This window comes from Lotus japonicus, chromosome 3, assembly GCF_012489685.1.
Source record: "Lotus japonicus ecotype B-129 chromosome 3, LjGifu_v1.2".
Lineage (NCBI taxonomy): Eukaryota > Viridiplantae > Streptophyta > Magnoliopsida > Fabales > Fabaceae > Lotus > Lotus japonicus.
In genome coordinates, this window is record NC_080043.1 from 97,301,910 (window position 1) to 97,318,449 (window position 16,540).

Genomic DNA, 16,540 nt, shown 5'->3' on the forward strand with positions numbered 1-16,540 from the left:
AAAAATGAAGTGTAAAGATATAACTATTCTATTGTTTACCTTAGATGCACAGTCCCATGGAACCAATAGAATGATGAGCCGAACAACAGTCCGGTTTGGTTTGGTTTGAGTTTTGATGAAATCTTGTTAAAACAAACATTGAATAATGGAAGCAGGTGGGGACTGGTGTGTATATAATTCATGTCCTTATTATGTAAGGCCCTTTCCTTTCTTCTTTTTCCAACTTTTGCTTTCTCTTCCCTCCCAATTTTCTCTCTCTATCTCTCTCTCTTTTATTTTGTTTTTTTGATCAATCTCTGACCTAATTTTCTCTCTTCTTCTCCTTCTTCTGTTCTCCTCATCAATACCATACCACCACTCATCTTAAGCCTAGATCTGTTTATAGACTCCTTGTTTGACAAAAAATAACACTGGAAAGTTTTGCCATAGCTAGCAGCTGACAACGTACTAGAGAGGGATCGATCGCTGTGTTTTTTGATTTGGTTAAACGTCTGAGATCGATAAAGAAAGGAAGGAAGATGACTCCAGTGAACTTGGCGGGGCAGTTTGGTGACACGACATACACGAAGGTGTTTGTTGGAGGGTTGGCTTGGGAGACTCAGAAAGAGACCATGAAGAAATATTTCGAGCAATTTGGTGACATCTTGGAAGCTGTTGTCATCACTGACAAAGCCACTGGAAGATCTAAAGGCTATGGATTTGTATGAATTGCTCATCTACCCTCCTCTCTCCCTTTCTCTCTCTTTCTCTTTCTCTCTATATATCAAATTATCCGAACAGGTGGTGGAAGCTAGAACAACCCGTCAACATATGGTTTCTTTAGTTTGTCAATTTATTTCATGTATCTTTCTCTAGCTTCGATCCATTTTTATGTGTGCTAACGTACGGTGTTGGATTAATTCAATTTTAGGTGACTTTTCGTGAACCAGAAGCTGCTATGAGAGCTTGTGTGGATGCTGCTCCTGTAATTGACGGAAGGAGAGCTAACTGCAACCTTGCTTCCTTGGGTGTCCAGAGATCTAAGCCTTCAACTCCAAAGCAGCATGGTATATATATATATGCATCCATCCATCCATTCTCTTTTTTATTAACTTCAACTTTCATTATCTAAATTGAGGTTTTAATCTGATTGATTTGATGTATAAGATTTCAGAGAATTTACATAAAATTAAATATTTTCATTTCAGTTTGTCACACTGTTCAAAGATGCTCTGATCACATTGTTTCTCAACCCATTCATTCTTATTCACATACTCCACGTATAAGCTCAATGTTAAATGCATATTCCTCTTGCAAGTTATTCACTCAAATCATATATAATTATGTATAGATCATGATCACTGTGAAAATATTCTTTGATAAGTTTATAAGGAAGACACAAACACACAGCTAGTCAATGGCAGCTAAGGTTGAATATTCTTCCAGAGTGGAAAGTTTCTCTTATATATGTTTTATCCAAAGTGACTTGGAGTACTTCAATTTCATGTATATTCTTCAGAAACAAAAAGAAACAAATGTCCCTAGGAAGCTTTGAACCAAAAGCACTCTACTAACTTTACTCATTTTCAATCACACTTATCTTACTTTGTTCTTTTATGTATGTATTTAACTTCAAACAAATATGTCTTGTCTATAATTTAAATGAGTGTAGTTCACTCTCTCTGAAATTAAAACACTATTTTATGAAAGCAATTAATTATAGTTTGTAATTGTTCAGGAGGAGCAGGAAGGAACTTTAGGGTAATGAGTTCTTTCCAGACAGGAGGAGGAGGAGGATTTGGAGGTGTGGGATCAGCTTTTGCTTCAGCAGCAACCTTCCCTCATTATGCCATCCAGCAAGGGATACCTTATACTAATGTTTATGGGTATGAATCAATATGCTCTTTATCTCTCTGTCTCTCTCTATCTCTACATTTGTAGTACAAATGGCATGTGCAATGCCAACTCATGCCCAACAAAACCATTGCCTATCACTAACCATTAGCCAAGCATGCCTTGCCACTTCATATCTATTAATTCTTTAATAACAGAATCAACCTCCACATGCATCATCACTTTATAATGCTTTTCCCCAACCTCTCTCTATCTCTCTCATAAGGGGAGGGGGGACCATAAAACATGCATAACACCCATTTGAAAATAGTGTTCAATATTTTTCACCAATTTGAGTCCAAATTTAATTAATGTAAGCCTTTCATGATCGACCATTTTTCTCTTTTGCTATTAATTACTTGATGATCACTATTTCAGGTACTCTTCTTACTCGCCGGATTACACATACCCTACGGTTTGTACCTCTTTCCCTTTTACTTTTACTTTGTTTACTCTACACATCTTTTACCTAGGATGCCTTTTCAAGTATACCTTGTAGGAGACAATGGCATTTGAACTTTCATGATATCAAATCATTTCCACTGTTTTCTCTATTCTTAATTGGTTTCATTCAAATATTCACCAAGTAAAGTTGCTAATAATGCATGATAAACCCTATGTCTTCAACAATTTCCAATTCTAAAGCATAAACTAAACACTTCATATGTTCCTTAATATCTGAAACAAATGAAAGCATAATATAAAAATTATATTAAATTATGCATCATATTAATTATTGTTTTTACAATATTATCATTATTTAATTATGAAATGTCACATTAGTTATAACTTCCCTTTTTTTTTCACTTTCCAAGACTTGTCTTTATATTAGAAATTGAGTTATGGGCTATTTTAAAAGTTTATCAGTGTTTAAGAATAAATTAAATGCAACTAATCAAATTAACCAAATTTCTTAAGAGTTGTGAATATAGTAGTTGGTTTGTTTTTATATTAAGGACTAAAGGAAGTAATATTTTTTCTTAAATCAGCTTGATTATAAAAAAATTAAGTACTTTTGCAACAATTTCTTTTTCAAGGGAGATATATAAGTATATATGTTACTCAGATCTTTTTTTTTGAACGATGTTACTCAGATCTTTGTTTGATGCATTTTCTCTTGTGTAATGGGTCCTCTTTCGTAAATTCATTGTATCAAATTAATGGACATAAAATGATAGTTTGTTACGTAAACTATTTGCATAATTATTTTGCAGTTTAGAAAGCCCAGCTCCTTTTTAAAATTTGAACATATATATTCTATCTAATCTCTTAGACATTTTAAATATTATTTCTAAAATGTTGTATAATATATGAAATGCTTATTAATTAGAAGTAAATATTGTTTGGACTCGTAATTACGTGAAAATCCATGACTTATTATTATTATGCACACATGTGAATCAGACTTTTGTAGTATAAAAGATGATTTATGTGCTATACACATTCATAACATTTTTCACTTCCATAAAATATATGAGAGTCGTCTATCTTTTTGTTTGAAAAAGTTTAGTAATTAAACACTTCTATGGTATAGATATTAGAATGAGATATAAAAAAGAAAAAAAAAATGATAAATGAGAAACATACAGAAAAAATAGTTAATTTTTTATTGTGATCCATATGGAATCTCTATCCAACTGTATAACTGATGAAATTTGTGTGGGCTGGGTTAGTAAACGAAAATAAGGATGATTAGAGTAATGAATGAATATAAAGATTGGTAATCCAAGCAAATCTGATATATTCCTGTTTGGATGCGTGGTGGAGGTAGTGATGGCGATGGGCATCAAATATTCCACACAAATACAGAAAAGTAAGGGGTAGAATGGTAAATTGAAATGGAACTTTTTTCTATTATACACCATTATTGCACTCCACAGCGCAGCACAGTGTGGAGGTAAATGATTATGAATATGGTAAAGTCGGTGCGTGGCACTAGCACTAGTCAAAGTGTCCTGTCTTGTCTCTCTCTCTCTTGCCAATTGCCATGCTACCTTTTTCTGACTTCTACTTTCACGGTCTTCTATATTCAAACTGTTCTCCTCTCCACAGGCACACACCAATATTACTAACAATTATTTCACACTGCAGCATGCATGCTAGCTAGAGTACTAGAGGCCCACCATTTATTTAAGTGTAACATTTTATAAATTGGATTAAGGTTAAATGTATGTTAGTAATAGTATGTTACTTCAAAATAAAATTTGAAACAAATTCTTACATGAAATCACACTCAATTGGTATCAAAATTGATTAATTAATATGATATTGAAACCTTGTTCAAACTTGCAACTGATAATAAGAATGTGAATTATATCATATTGCAGAGCTACTACAATGTGTACGGAGGAGCTGCGGCAGCACAGTACCCAGTTTATGGAAGCGGACCTGCTGGAGGCATGATGACGGCTGCTGCTGCAGCATTCTATCCATATCTCCAGTACGGAGGAGCAGAAGGGACCGCCACCGCTGCTACTACCGGCGGCTACACTTCAGGGCAAGGCTATGGTGCTGTCAACTACCCACCTCACATGTTTCAGTATTCTCCCATTGCCTCAACTGGTGGCTACGCACAACACTATGGAACACCCATCTCTCTTGCTCCTTCGCCTGCATTGCAATCAGGTTTCTACCTCCACTTAGTTTGTTATACAAGTTTGATATTTATATATGAGACATGCACTAATACCTTTGACAGTGTGTTTTGCTGTGCCGCAGGCGTGAGCATGGCTCTTCAAGCTCCGATTCCTCATCGCTAGAGACTAGCTATGTCAAAACTTCCCACTGCTTCTTTAAGTCTCTCATCATCAATCAAAATCATCCTTTGCCCTAACCATGGTGCTCTCTATCACACACGCACGCACGCACTCTTTCACTAACTAGAAACAAGTCCAACAATGGCATTTGGGCTTTTTCAAGGCCCCCCATAGGGGCTTAAAAATGTTCCTCCACATTTGGAGATCAATCATGCATTCTCTGTTTTTCTCAAAAGTATGGTTCCTTGAAGAGAACCAAGGATGTTTATCACCAACACAAGCTATAGGAAATAGCTGGGTTGGAGAAATGGAAAAGAAAACTTAGCCCTGGAAAGGCTAAGCCAAAGAATCATCTTGTGAAAATGCAGCCCAAGAAGGGCAATGCAACAGTGAAAAATTGGGGTTTCAAAAATTGTAAATTGGAAATCACAGACAGGTAGCTCATCAATTAGAAGTTTAGTGCTAATCACCTCTGGATAAAGAGGAACATTAGCAATCTGGACATTGGATGTCCCAGCTTTTTTGTATGGTAACATCTAGCTATAGTCTTAGGCTCTAGTATTAAAATAGGACCTGCAGTCAGTCATATCTTCATAAATGTTGTTTCAATTTTCACAAAAAAGGGTTTAACCAACCAATCAATTAACCAAATTCTCCCCTTTGGGTAAGGGGAGGGAAGAATTAACTGCTGTTTTTCTTTACCTGTAAATTCATTGTGGCTAAACTAAGGAGTTTAAGCCCAATTTACTAATCTTAAGGAGGGATAGTGTTTTACTTCCCCACTTAGCATATGTAGTAGTACATTTCATCATCATCATCTTGAGGTCTGCATCAAGCATCAAAGGATGTGGAACTCAAAACTCTTGCATGTAACCCTGGGAGATATTTTGGTTCCCTTGGGTACTTCACTTGCTCACCAACCATGGTTAGGACATAGGTGAATCTCATCCCATCATCACTCTCTCTTTGTTCCCATGTCCTTTCTTTCTCTCTGTGGCAACTTTTACATTGAGATGGACCTTGATACTCTATTAATTATATGTTTAAAGCCTATATGTATTCGGAACTTTGGATTGTAATTAGGAATTACTCTAAAGTAGGAGCATTTCATTCTCTATCCATGTTGGATGAGAATGGATTTGCTACTTATTCTACTATGTCTTTAATTTGATGTTATGTTTGCTTCTTCAATCAACATCTGTCGAGAAGTTAACATTGCATTTCAAGCAATGTTCATCCTTTTGTGATGTCTCAATCCAGGATATTTTCTTTCATGGCGAAGTCTGGTTTGATATTAATTGAGAAATTTAGATGCTGCTCAAATCTTGTTCATGTAATCAAGATTAGCTGAAAATTAGTTCTGAATGAATTAACAAAGCATACTGCTACTCGAATATTTTTAATCAGGAGTTTTTCCTCTAAGTAAATAAGCAACAACAACACTCATATTCCTGATACTTTCAAATATGAAAAAAGAAGTTTTTTTTAAAAATTCACCAAAATTAGAATCATCCCCTGTAGCAATGTCATGTGTTCTTAAAGGAATAAAAAAAGTCCGGAATTATACTTAACTGATTGAATCAAATAAGAAATAGATGCGTAAGAGAAACTACATGCGTTCATCTTTCATTGAGAGGAATGAAGATGTGTGATGTGTCAATTGCAAGTTCTACTCAAACGTCCAACCGTTTGAAATTATATTATAGAAAATTTATTTATTTCTCATGATATTCAACTTTATTTATGTAGTTTTAGTTTTTACAGGGGCACATAGAACAAAACTAGTGCAATTGCAAAGCATTGCATTTCACAAAGTATGTTGAAGAATGAGACATGTGTTTTCGGAGTCTCCAACAATTCCCATGTTGTCTTCTTTTTCTTGTTGTGTACCTTATTTGCCGTCTCCTAAGCTCTTTATTTTTCAATGTTCCCACTCTTAAATTGTTAACTCCACCCACCATGAAGCCTGCTGCTGGAGCATTTGCCCCAACTCATCAGGTTAATCTTTCAATCATTCATGGTTGCTTTCGTCTGTGAATTAACATTTATTACTTCAAACCTCTTTATGTTAGCTTAGTATTAATTTCAGTATCCAACTAGAACTAGGCCTGTTTCAAGCTGCTAGATATGATTTTAATTTTGGTTTCTTTAGATTAATCTGCTTCATTCCTGTTATGTTTTTGGCCAAATAGTGGGCAATAGTTTAGTCAGGGTTGCTTCTTTTTAAGGATTCATTACATCTGTCTACAAGAGAAAAAGCATTCTTACAATCAAATGGAGGCAATAACAAATGAATCATCACTAATGAATTTATTTCAATGTCTTTTTCTTTCTCATTCACAATTGTTCTAGTCTAGTTTCATTTCACTTTTTTATTCATGTGCAGGAACCGTATATTCGTACCAGAGAGAATCTATACTTTGATGGCCTTCTAAGACCCTTGAAACCTCAAGCTGGAGCTAATAGCAGCAACATTCTCATATCCGTATCAGAAAGTGGTGAAAAGGAATTTGTGTCAAATATGTCTGCAGAGGTTTTCGATCACAATGACTTATCTGAACATTCTTCATCTGAGAGGTGGTTGGAGACTAGTACAATTGCTCCATTTATACAACTAGATATCCAATCTGGTCTGAATGAAGTAGCTAATCTTAGAAGTGGCCAATGCCATAGCCCAAAGACCCCTCAAGTTGATGAAGAGCATCAGGCTTTGCAATCACCTGCAATACTCAATACCGAAAAGACATACACTGTTACCCGAAGAAAAGAAAAGCTATCAAGTATTTCACTTCCACTATCTGCAGCTTCATACTATAATGGAGTATCACCAGAAATGGAAATCGTTGAATCTTGTGAAAGCATTGACAAGCTAAATGCATATTTGAAAGCAAGAAAGGATGATGTCAATGCTGGTGTGCCTGGGAAATTCTTACATGCTGTAATGAGTTCAGATGGTGCTGGTAATTTCTAATTACTTAGATATTGGAATAAGCAACTGAAAAACTTACCATACATTGAATATGGTGAACATGCATCCATGATGTTTGAATACTGTAAGTTTATGTTGGCTTAGACTTAGTTTAGTATATGGGCCAGACAAGTGTAATTCAACAATTCGATATTAGGAGATCCGTTAAGGGCTTTTGTCAGATTGCGAATGTTGGTTCCTTTAATACATATGGAAAGACACAAGTTTTCCAAAGGAAAGTGTTTATGATCTAAAACCATTTAATTGCAATTCAACAGCTTAAGCATTTAAGAAAATTAGTTCTGCATAAGATAAGACTATTAAAGTGATTCAACCTAGTAGCTCAACCTTAAAAATGATTTGGTCCTTAACAGAAAGAACATAATAATTTTGTATTCCCTTTCACCAATCCTGAAAATGATAGCTTCATAACCACTTTATGTCATATTTTCCAATTGATAGATTATACTCAAGTTATATAACTGATTCATATTTTATGCATGCTATTCACAGATGTGGGAACTGTGGCTTCAGTCATCATGTATTCCTTCTATCTAAATGTAACTTTAAAAAGCCAACAACTCTGCACAGTACCAGTAATCAATATTAACCGGACAAATCTTGGCTCTCATGCTGAACTCAAGTGGTTGCTTGATTCATGCCGTATTGATCAGTCATCCTTAATCTTTGCAGATGAGGTTAGTTTTACAACAACACTGTTCTAAGGGTAGATAGTTATAATTTTTGTGAATAGGCCTGCCAATTACTCAACATATGTTCTTCTTAGTTTCTTGATGTGTATAGAACTTGATGCAGTATATGAAAAATTACAGCAATTTATTACAGTTATAGACATTCTGATAATCTTTTGAAACATTAGCAAGAAGCTAAAAAAAATTACATTGAGCAAATTAGACCATGTATGCGCCTCCATCACAAAAACCTTACCCTTACATTGACATCTAAGCATCCTTTGGTGTATATGAATGCTTACTTTAACATGATTTTCATTTCTTAAATTAATTCCAAACAGATTGATCTTTCATATTATGAACTATTTGGAAGTCTTAAGATAGTGCTGTTGAAGAGCAGCAGGATGGCAAGTAAGCAAGAGGTAACAAATTATGCATTGGACTTACACACTGCTCTGCTTTTTGTTAGAAATGATGGATATTTAATTTGTTTTTTTGACAACAGAAATTGAAGCAGGCTGTTGTTGAAGTTTTTCACTGCAGAAAGGTTAAATTTGATTCTACTTTATCCATGAATTTTTTATTCTAGGTATTTAAGAACTAATTGTTACCATCCATGTCCTATTTCTTGTTGTGCAGGGTGAGACAACATATCCATGGGTTAAAACTGTCACTACAGGAGAGGTAAGTCCTTAAATTCCCAATAATAATGTTCTCTGTGACTTAATCACTCAATTTCACAAGTTCTTCACTACAGGAAGGTTCTTGCTGTACTGCTATAGCTGACAAATTTGCTACCTACTCACCTGAAATTTTGGCTAGCAAATCATTCAGCAAACTTCTGGTACTTGAAAACTTCTTGCTCTAAATTTTGAATGTCTCGTTTTTAATATGTATGTGAAATTCTTTCAAGAAGTATTTATTTATAAACTACGGTTTTTTCCATCGCATGACTTGGAGGAACTACATTATGAACAAAGTTTGAGACTGATTGTGTTTGGTATCTTAAAATGGTTGCAGTTAGCTGGCATACTTTTGGATACTGGGAATCTAAGGGACCCTCATTGCACCTCCACAGATAAATACATGTCTTCATTATTGATCAATGGTGCTGGTCGTTATGGATGCAATGGTCTTTACAAATTATGTATGTCCAACACCACTTGTTACCAATCAAGTTTTATATATAGCACATGCAAATGTCGACCACGAATTAACTTTTGCATTTTTTTTGGTTAAAAAAACAACATATTTGAACTTGACTAGATCGATCTTTGCAATAATTTTTGTAACTGATATACTTATAGTTGTAAACTTGATTTAGTCATTTAACTCTTTGTTATGTGATTTTCAGTGAGATACAAGATGCATGACCTTTCTTCTCTGCAAATAGCGGATATCTTGCGGAAAGATTTTAAGAAATGGAAAGGACAAGGTATTTATTATATATTTTATTGTATCATGACTCAGGAGATGAGAAAATAAAATACAGAGATTTTGATAATACAGTACATTTTGTTTTGCTGAATAAAAGCAGAAAGTGCAGATTCAAGATTAATGTGGCAAGTTGGCATGAGCTGTATTGGGGTTTCAATCAGACAGCTTGTCACTCAGACGGAAAATCTAGCACAAGAATTAACATACTTCCAGAGTGAGTACTGTTTCTGTTTTGGAGTAAATCCATCTCAATCCTCAAGTTACATCATATCATTTTGGTTTTTGTTATATAATTGCAGAGTCGGAGAAGCTTCGGGCACTTATAATCGTTTCAGGTTACTACAATGAGGATAAGAACTTCAAGGTTTGTCCCTACTTTACTTTCTATGTTAATAATCGAACTCAAAACATCTGGAAGATTAAATTAACTAAACACATGCATCCACTGACTTTGTGTATGTATAGAGAGAAGTTTTAGTGTCAACAGAATCAGTGAAGCTGTTGGAGAGTTTACTCTTTTTCTTGGATTTCAATGCCTCCCGCCTGCCCCTCAAAACTTTACACTTACCAGGTTAGTTTAATTTCATGTTATTAGTTGAGTAATGATTAATACTACCTTAGATTGAAGTGCATTAATGCAATGCTTGGTCATGTTGTTGCAGGTCTGAAAAATGAGATGAAAGCGTATGAGATTGATAAGATTACCTCAAGAAAAACAGTAGAGCATCTGATTGAAGAGTTTGTCGGGATACCGAAAGCTTAATTAATAGGAGAAGAACAAATTATTTCAATTTATCATAAAGAAGGAAGGGGGCATCCCATCCAAGGATTAATTCTAAGAATAACTATATGAGTGGAGTGCTGGAGCAGCCAGCCTTCATGAGTCATGACGGTCTTTGATGGAATAAGCTTTTGAATTCTAACTCTGTTAGAATATTTGGTGATTGCCATAATTGTGGTTAACCTGTTCCTATGTTCAGCATTGACGCATTGTCTAAATCACTTAACCATTTTCTAAAATCAAATACCAGCTACATTCTCTTCTTTTGTTCAGCCAGCATTAATAAATATCAGAAGTGAAGGAAAATCCAGCCACAGTAAAAGAGCTTACTGCCACATGAGTAAAAGATAGTAGAAAATTAAATGCATAGGTTCTAATCATATGTAGTACACTGAATTTAAGCATATGTTGCCAAAAAATTGTATTTTGAAATCCATGTAATTAAACAATGTTTTCTTTAGAACCAATTTTTTAGCTTGCTTGTGTGACAATTATTTCTAGCTTCGATTCTCTTTGTTTCCATATTTATCACTTGATGGATACATCCGTCGGCGCTGAGAAGTGAGCTAAATAAAAATCAAACAGCAGAATATAGATTCAATTTTCTGGATTTAACTTAACTGTAAAAAGATAAATGAATTATTTATACAAGTAGGAATAGTAAATTAATTAATGGTAAGCATATTATTACCTAAACTAAGTGATGTTATCATTATTATTAACTTGTTATGTTTGTATCATTTATAGAAACAAAATTTAAGCAAGTATTTGTAGATAAGGTATCAGTATTCGATTATTCTTAAAGCAGCTAGTGTGACAGACAGCTCACATGGCAGGTTGTTGAGGAACGAACGATGGTGGTAGCAGCAGGATAGATTGGGAAATGTAGGAATTAATTCCTGGAAAAATGTTTTTACTTATTATGCAGTGAAATGGGGTGAAGGACAAAAATGAGTGACTAGTAAAATGACCGTACAAGTTTTTTGTGGTCCATCTAATAAGGGAAGATGAATTGAATGGATGATGGAACATTTTCAAGTTCAGAGACATGTGATACGGGAAGGAATAGCACAACTCATCATAGCACATTCTAGTCCTCATCTCCAAACCACTATTTAATTGGAAAAGGAAAAGGAATAGGAATAGCAGAGGACTCCAATACCTCAATCACTGGCTTGACTCTATCTATCTAGATTCTAGACTAGGCAAAGGCCAATATTGAGATTTTCTGTTTTGCTTTTTGGTGATTTCAATTTCAAAGAAACTAAAATATTTCTGAAATGTGACTCCCCAACCCAACCCCACCACTGAATTGCTCACTATCATTGACGTTCTCTCCACTCCATTCCCTCTCTGTCTTGCATTTGTACTAATCCAATTCTTGCCCACACACGCACTATCAATTTTGTCTTTCATCTTTGCTCCATTATGGAAACTTCCAACTAAGATTTTCAGCACAATTCCCTAGCTTGCTACTTAAGAGTCATGCATCAACAACTTCATTTTGCTCTCAGGCTCAGCTCTTTCCATGCTTCCCATTAAATTTTCTCTTTCAAAACTCTTTCTTTATATCCTCACTCACAATTTTATCTACAAAGTTCTGAGAGGGTAGTAGAAAAAGAACTCCTTGTTTCCCTTCCTCCCATTTTGGAGAAGGAACTGTTCAGATATCCATCATACTTGCTGCTAATCAGGTTAGATGAATTCCTTTCTTTATATGTGCAACTTGAATCCTTGCTACTCAAGTTTTTTATGAAAATTATTCTCCTTCCAATCTTTGATTCATTTTCTTATTCTGATTTCAATTAGTCTTTTGAGAAATAAGATAAAAGAGCAAAATCAGTGAGTGTTCCGCGATTGATGCTCTAACAAATTAATATTTTTTTTCCATCTGAAAAGAAAAGAAAAGATACTTTTGTAAGGATTACCTTGTGATTAGCTATCATTCCAATCTCCACGGTTGTTAGGAATAGAAACACATGATTAAAAAGGAAGAATCCTTGGCCTGCCATAATTATGCATTGCTTTCAGACTAAATTAGATTACTGATTAGATTAGAAGCTCTCTCTCTCTCTCTCTGGTGTGCAAAATGAGTGACTTCAAAGCATTATCTCTTTCTTCAAATCTTTGATTAGAATCACAGTAATGACACTCACTACATTACAATAATTCTTCCTTTACAGTTACACAGATACAAACAAAATTGACATCCCAACCTCACCCTTTTTCATTTGCACTATTAGTATTTATGAATGAATGTATGGGATTTTTTATATTTTAATGCCACTGAATGTTGTTTTTGTTTATTTGTTATCTTATCAGGATGGTGACCCCTTTCTCTGTATTAATGGTTTATTGATCAGCCACCTCCACCATCACCTAGCTGCCACCCATTTCTCTTGTGAACTGACAACTTTGTCCCTCAACTTTCTCCTAATGGCACACTCTTCCTGGCTCTTTGCAATACTGTTACTACTAACAGCACACCCTATTTTCCCGCCATGTGTGTCTCTCAAGTTAGAAACCCAAGCTCTTGTACACTTCAAGAACCATTTGATGGATCCCTTGAATTATTTGGGTTCATGGAATCAATCAGACTCCCCATGTGAGTTTTATGGAATTACATGTGATCCAGCTGCTTCTGGGAAAGTCACAGAAATCTCATTGGACAATAAGTCCCTCTCTGGTGATATTTTTCCATCACTCTCAGTTCTGAAGAGCCTGCAAGTTCTGTCACTGCCATCCAATTTACTTTCTGGAAAGCTTCCACCACAAATGAGTGCCCTTACCAGCCTCAGAGTCTTGAACCTTACAGGAAATCAGCTGGTTGGACCAATCCCAAACTTGTCTTTGCTCAGAAACCTGCAGGTTCTTGATCTTTCAGCAAACTACTTTTGTGGCAGAATTCCCAGTTGGGTTGGGAGTCTAACTGGACTTGTTTCACTGGGTCTTGGGGAAAATGAATATAGTGAGGGAGAGATTCCAGAGACTCTTGGAAACCTGAAGAACTTGACCTGGCTCTATCTTGGTGGTTCTCATTTGTTAGGAGAGATTCCAGAATCAATGTATGAAATGAAGGCATTGGAAACATTGGATATTTCAAGGAATAAGATCTCTGGGAAACTCTCCAGATCAATTTCCAAGTTGAAAAATCTTTACAAGATTGAACTCTTCTCAAACAACTTGACAGGAGAAATCCCAGCTGAGCTTGCAAACCTCACCAACCTACAGGAGATTGATCTCTCTGCAAACAAAATGCATGGTAGGTTGCCAGAGGAAATTGGTAACATGAAGAATTTGGTTGTTTTTCAACTATATAGTAACAACTTTTCTGGAGAACTTCCTGCTGGATTTGGGGATATGCAGCATCTTATTGGCTTCTCAGTTTATCAAAACAACTTCACTGGGATGATTCCTGGAAACTTTGGCCGGTTTTCGCCACTTGAAAGTATTGACATATCTGAGAATCAATTTTCAGGTGATTTCCCAAAGTTCTTGTGTGAAAGCAAAAAGTTGAGACTTTTGCTTGCATTGCAAAACAATTTTTCTGGGAATTTTCCGGAGGCTTATGTTACATGCAAATCTCTAGAGAGATTCAGGATTAGTAGAAACCACTTATCTGGGAAAATACCAGACGGGGTTTGGGGACTTCCATATGTGAAAATAATTGATTTAGCTTATAATGATTTCACTGGCGAGGTGTCTCCAGAAATTGGGGTTTCTATTAGCTTAAGTGAGATGGTTTTGATAAACAACAGGTTTTCAGGTAAGCTCCCATCAGAATTTGGCAAGCTAGTGAACCTGGAGAAGCTTGACTTGAGTAACAACAATTTCTCTGGTGAAATACCACCTGAAATGGGATCTCTGAAGCAGTTATCCTCTTTGCATCTGGAAGAGAATTCATTAACGGGATCAATACCTGCAGAACTGAGTCATTGTGCAAGGCTGGTGGACTTGAATCTTGCTTGGAATTTTTTATCTGGGAATATTCCCACTTCAGTTTCACTCATGAGGTCACTGAACTCTCTTAATATATCTGGAAACAAACTTACAGGTTCTATACCAGATAATTTAGAAACAATGAAACTAAGCTCAGTGGACTTTTCTGAAAACCTGCTTTCTGGGAGAATTCCATCTGGTTTTTTTATTATTGGTGGAGAGAAAGCATTTCTTGGAAACAAGGGACTGTGTGTTGAGGAAAGCATAAATCCTTCAATGAATTCTAGTTTAAAGATCTGTGCTAAAAGTCATGGTCAGACAAGGGTCTTTGCTTATAAATTTCTCTTGCTCTTTCTCATTGCTTCGATCTGTGTTTTTATTTTAGCCGGGCTGCTGCTTTTTAGTTGTAGAAGCCTCAAGCATGATGCAGAGAGAAACTTACAATGTCAAAAAGAAGCATGTCTAAAATGGAAACTTGCATCTTTCCACCAAGTAGATATTGATGCTGATGAAATATGTAATTTGGATGAAGGTAATTTAATAGGCAGTGGTGGTACAGGAAAGGTTTATCGAGTGGAGTTGAGGAAAAATGGTGCCATGGTGGCTGTAAAGCAGCTAGAGAAAGTAGATGGTGTGAAGATTTTAGATGCAGAGATGGAGATTTTGGGGAAAATTAGGCATAGAAATATACTTAAACTTTATGCTTGTTTTCTTAAAGGAGGATCCAATCTTTTAGTGCTTGAGTACATGCCAAATGGTAATCTTTTTCAAGCTCTGCACAGACAGATAAAAGATGGGAAGCCAGGATTGGATTGGAACCAGAGGTATAAAATTGCTTTGGGAGCTGCAAAAGGAATTGCATATTTACACCATGATTGTTCTCCACCTATTATTCACAGGGATATAAAATCCAGCAACATTTTGCTTGATGAGGACTATGAGCCCAAAATAGCTGATTTTGGTATTGCAAGGTTTGCAGAAAAATCTGATAAGCAATCTAGTTGTCTGGCAGGCACACATGGTTACATTGCTCCAGGTAAATTTGCTAATGCTTTCAATTGGAAATTTAAGTATCCTATTCTTGTTTCCATGCAGCATCTCATTTTTGACAGTGTGTTAATAATTTAGTGGATAACATTATAAAAAAAATAGTGAACAAAATATCTTAGAAGTTTCTTTTCTCCCTACACAGATATTTCTGAAATTTTGTGTTTCTTTGTTGGACATATGTTCCCTATTTTGTATGTTTGAATATGCAATAACATACGGTTAATATATATATGTTGCTCTCTTCTGTGCAGAACTAGCTTATACACTTGACATTACTGAAAAGAGTGATGTCTATAGCTTCGGAGTGGTGCTATTAGAATTAGTCTCTGGCAGAAAACCCATTGAAGAGGAATATGGAGAAGCTAAGGATATTGTTTATTGGGTTTTGACTCATCTGAATGACCATGAAAGCATTCTTAACATCCTTGATGACAGAGTAGCATTGGAGTGTGGTGAAGATATGATAAAGGTCTTGAAGATTGCTATCAAGTGCACCACTAAGCTTCCATCTTTACGCCCTACCATGAGAGAGGTTATCAACATGCTGATTGGTGCTGAACCTTGCACATTGAAATCTTCAGACTGCGATCTTTACAAGCATGCAAATGAAAAGGCTTTTTTTTAGTGGTTTTGTTTTCAAAGCTATGTAAATCATAGCTAGCTCCACTCAAATATGCTTCCTAATTGAAAAGCACTTTTTGTCATCTAGTTGAGATTTAGTGCATGTTTGGAAAAAATATTATGTAACTAGAATCGATTTTGCAAGATAATCGCATAATGAGAAGCTTGAAATAATAGCTTTTGAGATAATTTACACATTTCTAAAGGTGGGAAACACACTTATGGACATGATGACTTATGTTTCAAATCAAAATAACTGAATTTTCAGGCCTAATTTTGATTCAGACTTATTCCTTAAAATATGCACTTGAGTTCCCCTTCTTCTCGCTCTGTTTGGTTCTATATTTTGAAAACTTCAGTCATATGTTACAAATCTGAAATATCTTAACGCACTTAATATTAAGTGGTTCTGATTTTGTGAAGA

The 16,540-nt window shown here is 35.4% G+C and overlaps 3 protein-coding genes across 4 annotated transcripts; all 3 read left to right on the top strand.

The window, feature by feature from the left end:
* Nucleotides 1-202: 202 nt before the first annotated feature.
* On the top strand, nucleotides 203-5,819 carry LOC130747989 (uncharacterized). Of its 2 annotated transcripts, none has more exons than XM_057601063.1 (6): nucleotides 203-701; nucleotides 911-1,046; nucleotides 1,718-1,865; nucleotides 2,251-2,287; nucleotides 4,200-4,497; nucleotides 4,591-5,819. In XM_057601063.1, the coding sequence occupies exons 1-6, from the start codon at nucleotides 519-521 to the stop codon at nucleotides 4,629-4,631; spliced, it is 843 nt and encodes a 280-aa protein (XP_057457046.1). In that variant the 5' UTR covers nucleotides 203-518; the 3' UTR covers nucleotides 4,632-5,819. The 2 variants fall into 2 exon arrangements, with proteins under 2 accessions (XP_057457046.1, XP_057457047.1); XM_057601064.1 differs by having other exon boundaries at nucleotides 205-701; nucleotides 4,571-5,819.
* Nucleotides 5,820-6,397: 578 nt separating this feature from the next.
* Nucleotides 6,398-10,973, top strand: LOC130747988 (uncharacterized). Its single transcript, XM_057601062.1, has 13 exons — nucleotides 6,398-6,626; nucleotides 7,015-7,588; nucleotides 8,110-8,294; nucleotides 8,630-8,710; nucleotides 8,794-8,835; nucleotides 8,928-8,972; nucleotides 9,046-9,132; nucleotides 9,309-9,435; nucleotides 9,643-9,723; nucleotides 9,826-9,939; nucleotides 10,025-10,089; nucleotides 10,191-10,296; nucleotides 10,388-10,973. Exons 1-13 carry the CDS (start codon nucleotides 6,462-6,464, stop codon nucleotides 10,486-10,488), a joined length of 1,773 nt encoding a protein of 590 aa, XP_057457045.1. The 5' UTR covers nucleotides 6,398-6,461; the 3' UTR covers nucleotides 10,489-10,973.
* A 676-nt stretch (nucleotides 10,974-11,649) lies between these two features.
* Nucleotides 11,650-16,436, top strand: LOC130747986 (receptor protein-tyrosine kinase CEPR2). The gene is made up of 3 exons (XM_057601059.1): nucleotides 11,650-12,200; nucleotides 12,829-15,481; nucleotides 15,747-16,436. The coding sequence occupies exons 2-3, from the start codon at nucleotides 12,943-12,945 to the stop codon at nucleotides 16,118-16,120; spliced, it is 2,913 nt and encodes a 970-aa protein (XP_057457042.1). The 5' UTR covers nucleotides 11,650-12,200; nucleotides 12,829-12,942; the 3' UTR covers nucleotides 16,121-16,436.
* Nucleotides 16,437-16,540: the final 104 nt, after the last annotated feature.

Excerpts from the sequence above, each read along its gene's own strand:
- LOC130747989 (XM_057601063.1), top strand. The coding sequence starts at position 519 with ATGACTCCAGTGAACTTGGCGGGGCAGTTTGGTGACACGACATACACG. Across the intron at positions 1,047-1,717 it reads TTCAACTCCAAAGCAGCATG|GAGGAGCAGGAAGGAACTTT; the intron begins GTATATATATAT and ends GTAATTGTTCAG. Across the intron at positions 4,498-4,590 it reads TTCGCCTGCATTGCAATCAG|GCGTGAGCATGGCTCTTCAA; the intron begins GTTTCTACCTCC and ends GCTGTGCCGCAG.
- LOC130747988 (XM_057601062.1), top strand. The coding sequence starts at position 6,462 with ATGTGTTTTCGGAGTCTCCAACAATTCCCATGTTGTCTTCTTTTTCTT. Across the intron at positions 8,295-8,629 it reads CCTTAATCTTTGCAGATGAG|ATTGATCTTTCATATTATGA; the intron begins GTTAGTTTTACA and ends AATTCCAAACAG. Across the intron at positions 9,436-9,642 it reads CAATGGTCTTTACAAATTAT|TGAGATACAAGATGCATGAC; the intron begins GTATGTCCAACA and ends TGTGATTTTCAG.
- LOC130747986 (XM_057601059.1), top strand. The coding sequence starts at position 12,943 with ATGGCACACTCTTCCTGGCTCTTTGCAATACTGTTACTACTAACAGCA. Across the intron at positions 15,482-15,746 it reads ACATGGTTACATTGCTCCAG|AACTAGCTTATACACTTGAC; the intron begins GTAAATTTGCTA and ends TCTTCTGTGCAG.